At 37.4% G+C, this 12567-nt stretch overlaps 1 protein-coding gene across 2 annotated transcripts in view; it reads left to right on the top strand.

The window, feature by feature from the left end:
• The window catches only part of RETREG1 (reticulophagy regulator 1), a 64514-nt gene that overhangs the window by 42290 nt on the left and 9657 nt on the right, over positions 1-12567 (top strand). For both annotated transcript variants that reach the window (XM_036404430.2, XM_036404438.2), the window contains 3 exons: positions 8621-8747; positions 10602-10686; positions 11877-12014. In XM_036404430.2, the coding sequence (XP_036260323.1) occupies positions 8621-8747; positions 10602-10686; positions 11877-12014 (350 nt within the window). The remainder of the gene's footprint in view (positions 1-8620; positions 8748-10601; positions 10687-11876; positions 12015-12567) is intronic.

Here is a 12567-nt window from a genome sequence, read left to right on the forward strand (position 1 = left end):
AGCGCATTGAAGCATAGCCCCCAAACTGGATGAGCGTGGGTGAATGGATCCCCAGGGACAATTGGGTCTCTGCAGGGGTGGGGTCACCTACACATTTCCGTTTGCAGGGATATCTGGGTTGTGCCCTGTATATATATGACATAGATTACAATTAACTGTAGTGGCAGGTGGTGTTTTTTCTTCTCTTAAGGAAATGTTGACTCATTACTGATAACCACCAAAGCGTTAATTGCTGCTCTTCAAAAAATGTTTGATGAGATCTCCACTTTGTTCAATTGTTTATTTTTCAATAAAGAAAACTGGAAATATGTGTGACCCCTTAAAAAAAGTTTTCAGCTTTGTAATAATATCTAATTTATTTTGTTCATAGTTCTTTCTCTGTAAAGGCTTGTAGCAAAATTTGGCAGCTAAACAGAAGGCCTAAGACTCTAAGACCTCTTTTTCTATCAAAGTTGGGAGTTTTTGTTTTGGAAGAAAAAAGATGAGCTTTTCTAAAGCAGTAACCTGGAAAAACATAACAGAGCCCGCTCTGCCCATTTATCATTTTTGAAGCTGCCGTTAAATTAACTGACCCTGATGTTCATCCTTCATTCTTTTGTGTCTTCCAATTTCTTTTTCTGAAATTAATTTGCCTTTTTGTCTCGATCATAACAAATAGGATATAGCTGGAGAACATTGCTGAAGAAGTGCTAATGAGGCTTGGTGGAGGTCAGAATATTTTCGTCCAAGTTAAACAAGAGGGAATAGAAGGAGGAGCTATGGGTGCTGTACAGGAGCAATTAATCTTAGAATTGCAAAGGAAGAAATTGTAATGTAAATGAACAGATAATGGTGTAATTTTAAGGGCACACTGAATCAAAGCTTCAGCTTGTATGCATTTAGAGAAGGAGAGCAGTAGTATTTTTGTGGAAGGTGCAGAATGAGCTTTGATCCCTGATTGGTTTCAGTGCACTGCCCTCCTTGTAGGCCCTGCTCAGATGCAAATACTCCTTACATCCTCTCTCCAAGTTCATGTCCTACTTCAGAAAATATGTAATATTGTGTCACAAGTGTATTTCATGAACATGGTTACATCATAGTTAAGTATGTGGCATTGGTCAATCCTCTGTTAGTCATAATGCAAATTATAACGAAAAGCAAAGGAACAGAGGCACAAATACTTCTTAGTAAGGCTAGCCAAAAAGTGAAGAGTTGTGAAGAGCAGGTACCCACTTGAATCTTCTGTTGTGTTTTGGCACATGATCATGGCTGGTAGCAGATGAAGAACAGTGAGGAAATACATGGCCACAGGTAGAGGGTTTAAAACAATTTAGCATAAGGAGATATTTTCCCTCAGGAATTCTTTATCATCAGGTCAACTGCAGTTTTGGTGTAAGACTGTATATATTTTTTTTTAATTGACATTTTGTGAGGAATCTAATGATAGTCAAGAATGTATAAAAGACATTGTGAACATTGGTCCTGAAATGGTGGAAATATATGGCTTTAGGAACTCTCACTAATGCATCAGAGTAGTAAGTGATAGTCTACTTGTACAAAATACATTAAAACCCATGGAAAAGAGTCAAAATGAAGTTGTGCACAGAAAAAGTTACAGTCATCTTGTTTGGTAACACATAAAGTAATTTAAAAAAATATTCTTTGGCACTTGAAAATACAGTTTTCCTTTTTTTTTTGTGCAGTTTTTCTGCACTTCAGGGAATACTAAGCTCATCTTTCTTAGCTGTTTGACTTTGAAAGGCCTTGAGCTAGGAATATCCCAGCTGAAGAATGAGGAGGCTGTGAAGGAGGAAAATAAATTGATTTTGTGAAAAAGCACTAAAAGAGTTGTCTTTGCAAGAGAAAAATAATTCCAAAAGAATTGCTTCCAACAGCTGGGCAGACCTGTTTAAAGGTCTGCAAAGGGAACTTTATGATGATCTTGTTGCTTAGTAAGGAGTTTCCTTATTTTTCTGAACTAAAATATCTCTTTTGTGTTTGTAACAGTTACAAATGGGAACCTGACCTGAAAGATCCCAGCCCTTGGACCATCTTGGTAAAAAGGGCAACAGCACATAGTAAACAGCATTATAGTCTTTGCTAAAGAGAAAGCAAGTCAGTAATAGTATTTACATGGCACTGAAACACTCCATTCTCATGCAAAGAGACATTTAAAAAAATCTTAATGGCAGAAGTCATGAATTTGGACTAATGGCACTTGACTGTCAGATGATGCTTTGAATGACCTCGAGCTGCAGTAGTCGCTGGTGTTCTCCTCAGGGGCGCTGGGCAGGAGGAGTACAGGTCAGAGGAAGGGTTTCCTGTAGGAGCTGCCAGTCTGCTCACCAGAGTCTGCCCACAGGAGCTCAGCCCTGAAATGCCCCAGTTTAGCTGGACTATATTTTGTTTGTCTTAGCAGGACATCCAGCAAAAAGTGACAACATTTAATACTGTCTGCTGTATTGAGGAACTCGTATGCTGGAATCACCTTCGAAAAAAGCTGGAATTAACCAGTTTGGTTTTGGTCAGCTGAAGAAATACAATGCAGCTCCTTATTAAGACTTCCTAAGATGACTGATGTATTATACCTGAATAGAAGAGATGAACACATGCCATCCAGAATAAAATCTTGTTAGTAATGGGTCATTTTTTTTCATTTAAGCAATCTGTTGGATAAGATGAATTCCCCCTGTCTCTTTGCAGAACACTTCAGTGTATTTTTATAAGAGTAAGCTTGCTTTCATTTTCGGAAAACTTTATTCTCAACTAGTAAAATAAGCAAAAAAACTACTTTAATTTATTGGATTGATATTGTTTAGCAGGACATCAGTAGTAAAATGTTCCCATGTCAGTTGAAGAGAAGAAAATATAATTATGGCTTTGGTTTAACACTCTGTGCAAGGAGTATATAGAGTTAGGGATGAAAGGTTGCTTATCTGTCACATGGCCCCACCATTCTGCTATGCAGTCCAGTGGGAAAGGCTCATCCAGCCTCATCAAATGCTGATGATTTAAACATATTTCTTGTACAGTAATATTACAAAAAAATCGTCTTGGTCAGAAATAAAAGGGGGAAAGCTGTGAAATAAGATTTTTTTTTAGTTTTTTATTCCCCACCTTCCCTTGGGAAAAAAACCAAAACAGGAACAGCAAACTGGACAGATGCACTGTTAATAAAAAGCACAAAATTTAAGTGTCAGATGCAAATAGACGAGGCTGGGAAGAAAAGACTTCAAGAGTTTGAAAAGCAATGTTACACAGTATAACACAATTCATTTAGTTCTTATAAACAATGTATTTGAAGTACTGGAGGTATGATAATTAAAGGTGATTTTTGGATGGGAAATGTTAGCTACTCTTTGAGGGGGATAACTACATTTTCCAGCTTCCATTTAAAAACAAGATCTGTCTCTATATCGTAAGAGATTCAAAGGGTGCCAAAGCCTCAACATTGAAGGGATGGTCAAGTGTGATCTGTTAAAGGATGTAAGCCACAGTACCACATGTTAGTGAGCCTAAATCTGTGCAGCACCCTGTGGATTGGCAATGGGAAATAAGGTGCATATGGATATCTACAAGCTGAAGAGGTTTCTGTTAGAAAAAATTTGCAATATTTGGAGCAAAAAGGTGGAAGATGAAAATTCTCCCCAAAGTCTAAGAATGGAGTGTATTTGTAGATGCATCCTGGTTTTGGTTTTTTTTTTTTGTTTGTTTTGTTTTTGTTTTTTTTTTTTTGTTTGTTTGTTTTGTTTTTTTTGTTTTTTTTTGTGGAAGTCTTTGATGCAAGGACAATTTTACATGGTATCCCAGTGATTCATTTAAATTGCAGGTCTTGTTAACTTGGTCATGGCCACATGACACAAATACAATTATTTTAGTATACTTAATGATTGCATAGGATCCAAAAGTGGCACAGGATAGAGCCCAGTTCTACCTAGTCACCTTTAAAATTAGCCACATGGGTCATTAGGATGCTGTGCTGTGAGTTTAGTAGTGCTGGCCATTCTGTCTTTCCACATAGTGCACATAACATTCACAAATGTGTTACATTTTGTGTCCATAAAGCTAATCAATAGTGCATTGTGTTCCAACAAAGTTCAATAGTAGCTTTTAGAGCTTTTGTCATTGGTACTTTAATATACTTAACTGTGAAATTTCCTTTTAACACTATTTTATATTTTGGAAAGAAAAAGGGGTGTTTATTTTCATTTTCAGTATATGTCCTCCTGAAATTGCTATGTAAAATAAAACATTTACACAAAACTTTTTAGTCTAGATACTATTTTAAATCCCTTATCTCTGTACCTTAATAATTTAGAATAAAAATTTTAAAACCTAAAACCTAATTTTTTTGTGTAAGTCTTCAGGTATAAAGTGTCTGCTTCAGAGAAAAACTGTACCATTATAATCACTCCCTTTTGCACTGCAGTGACTTCTTTCTTACAGCAGAAACCTGTGAAAGCTCTGAAAAGGTAGACCTGCTTGACTGGGGTTTGCCAACAGTTTACAGCCTGGATTTCCTTTGAGTTTCATTATGAACTCCTGGTTGCCTGTTTGTCCTTTGATATCCAGATCCCTTACAGTTGCACCATCCTATAGGTTCTATATATTACTTTTTTAAAAATTACCAAATAGCCATATTACCTATATTTTGATGTACATATCTTTGGGAATGTAACTTTTGGTTCTTCCACCTTGACTACTACATTCCAAGTTACCCGAAAATTACAGAGTGCACAGGCTTCAAATGTGTGTGGTTACAGCTGGGAAATCAGGAGGGTTTAGAAGCTCTATAATTACAAACTCTATATTTATGTGGGTGCAGTCCTTCTGATCCACCACATCATGGTGTTCTCTTGTCACTGCTGCAGTTCTGAGTAGCGTATCTGCATGAAGATACATAGAAAAGTGTGTGCACATAATTCAAAACAATCCAGCACATCACGAAGAGATCTTTAAACCAGTAACATGAGATCTGCTGACCTTTCTGAGAGAAATGTGATGGGGCTTTGCTTGAACAGATGTCTAGCTATGAAATGGGAGCATGACACCATCAGTCATTTTTAGCAAACATAATGCCACTGTCTCTTCTGGCCAGGGTTTGTGACTGTGATCAGTGGGAGCGTCTGGGTGGTAGAGTGTTTTGGGTAGGTTTTTTTAACAATTACTAGGCAACAGTTTATATATTTGCTCAGTTATAGAAATGATGCAATAGGCAGTCAGAAGGATGTGAGTAATTTATTTTTTCTGAACACCCTCAACCCTATTGATGGTAGTTTTAGAATGGAAGTGTAGCACTGCATATCAAACTAATAATAAGTGATGGGAGCATAAACTATTATTCTTTCTAAATTACCCACAAAAGCCTTTGAAAGTATTCAGACTTGGCTGATTACCCCCAAAGGAGCACCTGGGCAGCAGTCCCCAGAGCTGTTTTGGCAGCAAGTATAGGGTTCACATTTAAGTAATGTACTAATATTATGCTGAAATAGATTTATATTCTTGGTTGACTTATGTCATAGTCAGGCACTCCACATTCATCATCTACATCACTTCACGTGTCTTCTTTTTCCCTTTTTATCTTTAAATGTTACCATTGGAAAATTAAATTCTCTAGAGTATGCATCATTGTGTGCTTGTTTCCTTTTGATCTAATGCAGGCTTCATAGTTACCTTTGTTTTTATAGGGCCATGACATAACCCCTCTGTCTTTGTGTACATACATTTTATGTTGTACATACAACTATATGATGTACCTCCTTTCTTTTTCACTCCCCCTTCACCAGGATCTGTTGCTTCCCCTTTGTTCCAACCTCTGGACTGTGTGTAACACTACTATTTGAGTCAGCTCAGGGTAAAAAGACAGGAAAGATAGATATCACTAAGGCTGGTGGTTGTTGGGAGGTGTGAACAATTGGAGGCAGCATGTGCATCTGGTGGTCACACCGAAGATCAGCAAGCTGACTTTCTTACACCCCTAATTGCCTAAGATCAGAGTAAGGCTTCCAAATAGTCCCTGGTGTTCCTTGTAAAATAGAAAATTGTGTTGTCTTACGATTTCTTGTGGCCTAGAAGCGACTGCCAAGTACTCTTTTGTGGAGTTCAGTAGTGTGTTTGCAAAGTTTTGAAGCAAATTTCACCTATACCATCCACTCATCCACTCCTCTTGCTTGTCTTCTTGTCAATGCACCACATGTGGACCACAGGGCCAAAGCATATAGCAAGATATTTTATCTGCACTGCAGCTCATGCTTTCAAAAACTTGGCTAAAGAAAGCATCACTATCACCAAGCAAGGCTACTGCAGAGAACTTTCCCTGCAAATGTGCACTTTTTTGTCATAATTTGCATTTTTGTTTTTGAATTGTTACTAGTTATGATTGTGACTTGTTATAGCTTCTTCTCTTTAATCTATATTGTCTTTATATTAGTGGTATAGTTTGCATTTTTATTGTACTTTCTGCTTTTGTATTTCCCCCCTCTGTTTTTACTATCAGCTTTAAATTATTAAATTGACTATCTACAGTTGTCCTAGGTATTTACAGTTGTCCTAGGTATTTCAAAGGTCTAATTTGATAGCAGGCATCAGGCCTGTTCATTTTTTCTTTGTGCTTCCACAAAGTTCTACTTTGATTGTCAACAATTTCAAATAAAGGGTAGGAATAAAAGTCTGTGTAAGGATTTTATTATTCAGAGCAGTGTCATAATAGTAGTTTTCAGTAATGGAATAAATAGGCAGCTCTTAAAATACTTATTATTAATGCTGTAAAATAGTTTACAGAAATTGGAAGCAGTGTTTCTTTAGGGGAAGTAGCCTATCCATAAGAATTGCAGTTCCTGTAGGCCAAAATGCTTGTATAGTACTTTCCTGAAGCCACTAATTATCACAGATGATGGAAAATGAAATCTCTACTGTGGGTGGGATGCAGACAGTTCTGTGTAACATTGCTCATCCGTCCAGCTGGGTTCCTGCAGTGATCTCTATGAGTTATGTTATGGTTTTATTTGCATCCTCTGTCACAGACAAATATCTGCATTCAATACCTTGCATGGCTGGGAAATCGTCAAAGTCACCTAGTCCAAGACACAGGGCTCTTATCCTATGCATTTCAGGTGTGCTGTTTAAATAGTTCAATGTTTGTTTTCCTCAAAGGGGAGGAAAAACCCCTCACCCTGCCTATTTTGTAATGTAAGAGGAAATCTCACCACTACAACACTATAAATACTATAATGCAGTCAGGAATAGGGCACCAGTTTTGAGGTTCGGACTTTAATGAGCTTTGCCCCGGGGCTGAAACCGCAGTTCCACGCAGGTGGCGGTGCCCGGGCAGCGTGGTCCTGTCCCCGCCGTGTCCCCTCCGCCCCTCCCGTCCCTGGCTGGTCCCCGCGGCTGTGCCACCACCTCGTGGCGAACGAGGACAGCCGGGAGGCAGGGAAGGCTCTCCGCGGAGCATTTTTGACCGAAATCGTGCCTTTTTACAGAAGCGACCGTGTGCAGCTGATAGGAGTCGGGAGTTTGACCTGACCGTCTGTGTGTCCCCCGAGGGCTGTGCACCGACCCGTGTACAGCCATTTTTTCATCATGTAGATTATTTATCTTGTGATTCGATCTACCTGGGACAAAATGTTTACTGTTAATGCATTAGTCATGTAATGGGTTATTTATCTCTGTGAAATGACCAGAGTTGCTCATGGCTGGCTTGCATTCGCTGTGATCAAAGCTCTGTGTACTCAGCAGTGTGTTATGTGAAAAGTAACTTAGTAAAGCTGGTGTAGAATTGACTTCAGATTCTCAGTGTTTGCACGGTGGTTTGTCCATTCTTTGTACCAGTTTGACTTGACACTGACTAGCCTGTGCATGTCTTTATTATTATTTGTTGTTTCATAAACCAGCTTTGTTGTAGACGCTCTGTTTACTCCACAAAGGTATATGATGTGGCCATTTAAGCTCAATATTGGATAAACTGATCAGCCCCAAATGTGATAGACACATATGCCTCTGTCCCATGGTTTTCCAAAAATTCTTTGGTACAGGTTTTTTTTGGGGGGGGGGATTGTTATTTTATTAAAAGCACTGAACAGTCATAAGATAGCTTTAGAAACAGTCCTTTCAGTATAATAGAAAAATGTAAATTCAATAGGAAAATTAATGTAAACATCAAGACTCCAAGAGCAGTTTCTTTTTCTCTAGGTTGGGTAGCAATTTCATCATCATAGTTTGCAGAACAAAGTAAAAAATAGAAAAGAAAAAGCCCAAAGATTAAATATATAAAATGAAATTTATTAATATGTGTGGCCATCTTGTGGCAATAAAAAGTACTGTGGTATTTTTTAAAAGAAAAAATAGTATTTAAAAACAGGTTTGGGATCAGTAGCTTGATTTGGATGACAACTGTGCCTTCAACTCAATGTCTTCATATGACAAGAATGAATAATTTTTTACGGACTGAAAACTGCTACTACTGAACAGATTAATATTTTTTAGTTAAAAAGATCCAATTAGCTCAATATAAAATACAAAGAAACAAGCACAGGTGTCTTTAGCATAGCAACAGCCGTTTTACATGATGTTTTCTACCAGTTTCAACTTCCATATGAGCTGTAACCAAATTCGGGTTTTTTTGTTTTTTTGTTTTACTCAGCTGGAAAGTCACCGATTCCAGTCAAGACTACAGACTCAGAATAAATCAGTGCATTTCAGAAACGCTGATGAGTTTATTTGTATTTCTTCAAGAAATGTCCCACTTTAAGGAACAAAACCCTGGCAAGGTAAGCACTCCCCAGTAAGATTAATGGTTCTATATGATTTAATAAAAAGGTGAGATAGATTTAGAAAAAAAAATCAAATGAACAAGCAAAAAAAAAAACAAAAGAGAAAAATGTGCATTCTGACACATTCAATCATGAGTTTCTGCTAACTTTTTTTTTTTTCTGTGAAGAACATGGGTAGGTAGTCAGTGGGAAAAGCTGTTCACAGTAAACTTTATAGCAATACAGTCCATCCCTTTACTGCTATTAGAACTTCACCAGTTATTCCATGAACTTTTTAAAGGAAATTTAAAACACCACAATTTAGCTACAATTTATTAAAAACTTGAAAAAGCAAAAAAGTAAATAGGCATGTTCTTAAATATAAACTTTTTTTTTAACTCAAATAACTGTAGTTTCCAGGAATAGCTGCATGAAGAGAGTTTCTCATACTTTATTGTGGCAATTTTTCGTCTATACACTAATAGTTGGTGATTTTCCCTTTTTTTACTAGAAAGACTGAGCTGGAGAACCCAGCTCATGAAGAGGCAAGCAAAAGTAAGGCTTTTTTTTCCTCCAGGTTGGAAGGATACCATTATTTAGTTCTAGTAAAACGTGAAGCAGAGGTTTTTTTCCCAAAGAGAAATATAAATAAGTAAATTTATATTATGATAACAATAGATGAAATTTTTGTATTTGTATTGCTAAATACAGGTTAAAAGAAGACTACAGAATTTCTTCTCCTCTTTTAATCTCTTAGTTGCCAGAAGGTCTTTCCTAAAAACAAGCCATTCAGAATTAGCAAATAGAAAGTATGTAGTACCACACTCAAATATTAGCAGTTAAGATTGAAAATACAGAGGAGCAACTGGATGAAAAAAAAGAAAGTTATAGAAGAATGAAAATTATGGAGAAAAAATTAATAAATTATATAAAGAGCAGTTGTATGTCTGGACAATAAAGTTATATTTAAAAGAAGTTCATAGTGAAGTAAAGAAATGTGGTAGCAGTATTGTGGTGACATGACTGTAACTGTATGTTAAGAGATATCTAATACTAATTTAGAAATTATAATGTTGATAGCATGTTTTTCCTTCTTTTCCCTGACCTCATTCTCTAAGCCATGCCATTATTTTACTGGTATAATTAGAAGCAAATTAGACAGTAATGCTGTGTGCAAAATTTCTTTGAATTAACCATTTTATTGCAATTCAGCTCCAAAAGCAAATGGATCCTTTCTGCAAACTTTCAACAGATTAGTTGAGCACTGTGCAGTGGTGAAAAATGCACTGTTATGTCTCAGTCACCATAAAGGCCAAATCTCAAATTTTATGGTGAAAATTTGGCTCAGCCGGTGTTGTTAACAGGGGTATTAGAGCAGCCAACAAGCATCAAGAGATTGCTTGCCAGCATATGAGAGAAAACAGTTTCACAAAGTAACACAACAGGGGAGAGAGCTGTAGCTGGAGGACGGATGTTTTGCTTTTGTAAACATGCAGCAAGCATGCACTGTAATATTGCAATTACTGAGTTGGGTTTCTTCCTGCATATAAAGTGTCCAGCCTATTTTCATGCAATGAAGGTATAATTTCTAGTAATATTATCAATAAACATGAGCTTGTTAAAGCTTTACAGTAAATGAATAAAAATAGCATGTTTTTATGGTAGAAGAGGGGATGCATCCCTAATTATCCAAAATTGACTGTTTGATGCTTATTTTCACCAGAAGTGTTAAAGGTAATTCCCAGTTTTAAAAAACAAACTTCAATTTTGCACTGCATTCTAGATTTCATTAGCATGCAACATCTTCCTTTTGCAAAATGATCAAATCATTTCAGTGAAAGTATTAATGGTGTATTTTAATGTTTTTGCCAGTTTTGCCTACTAGTCTGCAGCATATGTACATTTTTCACTGTCTTGGGAAGTTACATTCCTGGAGTTGTCCTCTCCTATGTCTTGTGTAAGTATGGTCTCTTTTCCAGTCATGATTTGTGTATCTGTGTACTGTTCATTATTTGGTCTCTGTGTAGGGACTGTTTATTTATTTGTTTATATACCTGTTTACACACTCGTGCAAGTTTGCAGAAGACACCAATCTCTGTGGTGCAGTTGACAAGTCTGAGAGACAGGATGGCATCCAGAGGGACCTCGACAAGCTCAAGAAGTGGGCCCATGAGAACCTCATGAGGTTTAGCTAGACCAAGTGCAAGGTGCTGCTCCTGGATCAGGGTAAACCCTGGTATCAAGCCAGGCTGGAGGATGAACAAATCCAGAGCAGCTCTGCCCAGAAGGATTTGGGGGTGCTGGAATGGCTGGACATGACCCAGCCATGAGCACTCACAGCCCAGAGAGCCAAATGTGTCTTGGACTCCATCCAAAGCAGCGTGGGCAGCAGGGGAGGGAAGGAGGGGATTCTGTCCCCCTACTCTGCTCTGGTGACACCCCACCTGCAGTCCTGGGGGTCCCCAGCACAGGAAGGACATGGACCTGTTGAGTCCAAAGGAGGGGACATGGAGATTATCAGAGGGCCCTAGCACCTGTCCTGTGAAAAGTGAGCAAGCTGGGGATGTTTAGCCTGGAGAAGAGAACACTCTGGGGAGAGGCCTTTCAGTTCCTAAGGAGGGCTTTCAAGAACGCTGAGGACCAACATCTGAGCAGTGCCTGCTGCAATAGCACAAGAGGTGATGGTTTTAAACTGAAGGAGGGTCAGTTTAGGTTAGATATAAGAAAGAATTTGTTTGCAGTTTTTTGTCATTCAGAAGTCAATTTACAAGTGTTTTCAGTGTGTTGATTCTGGCACAATGTTGCATAGTCACTTCTGTCAAAGTTGATATATCAAAATCAGACTAAGTTAAGGTAATGATAGATGTTATAATGACCATAAATTGTGTCTTACTGATAGTCAAAAATATGTCAATTGGTATGAATATAATGATATTTTCTGTAATAAGTAAGAATGGCTTCTCAAAACTGGATTTTACCTTAAAAGTGTCTGACATGGGCATTCCACAATGCATTTTTAGGTAAAACTAACTGTATTATGTAAAGTTACTAGTTATCTTATGCAAAGGCATTGTTTAAATTTTTAGTAGCTTCTTGTACAGCAATATTTCAATACCATTTTTTTCTCTGTCTTCATTTTTATCACAGTATTGTGTGCCTTTTTATGTCCCTTCCTTAAGTGCAATGAATTTGGACAGAAACTGTGCAGCAAAATAAAGGCTGTTTTGATGAAAGTAGATTTTGGAATAGTGGAATATATCAACCAGAAGAAAAAAGAGAGATCTGGTGAGTAGTTAATTATAGTCCCATATATTATTATATAATATTATTGTGTTTCTGTATGCAGAGCATTTCATTCACCTTGCAGAAAGTTTGGTTTGTCCTGAGAAGCCAACTGTAGAGATATTTCTTGCTTTGAACCTGGCTACTGTTATTAGCTTTATAAGGAGTAACAATGTATGTCAGATATCTGGGTTTGATAATAAAGAAATTATTACTTCATGGAAAGAAACAAGGCAAGCTCTTTTTATGTGATTAGATGTACTGCTTATAAGTTTTCAGAAAAAAAAAAAAAAACTTGCTGTAAGCTTGCAATGCTTATCTCTCTTCAGATAAGGCAAACTTTCCTAGCAGAGAGAGTCACTCAAGAGTCTCAAAATAAGTACACAACAGAATTTTCAGTAAGAGACAAAACTCTGTTCCTTTATCTAAATCTGCCTTGGTTTCACTCCTTCCAGCAAAAAAAAAACTGTTTTCTTGTCCAAATATTCCAAAAGCATGTAAGAATTGCCACAGGATAGCAGCTACAAATTAATCGAAATTTCTATGTGGAAAGGGG

Source organism: Molothrus ater, chromosome 1, assembly GCF_012460135.2.
Source record: "Molothrus ater isolate BHLD 08-10-18 breed brown headed cowbird chromosome 1, BPBGC_Mater_1.1, whole genome shotgun sequence".
Taxonomy (NCBI): domain Eukaryota; kingdom Metazoa; phylum Chordata; class Aves; order Passeriformes; family Icteridae; genus Molothrus; species Molothrus ater.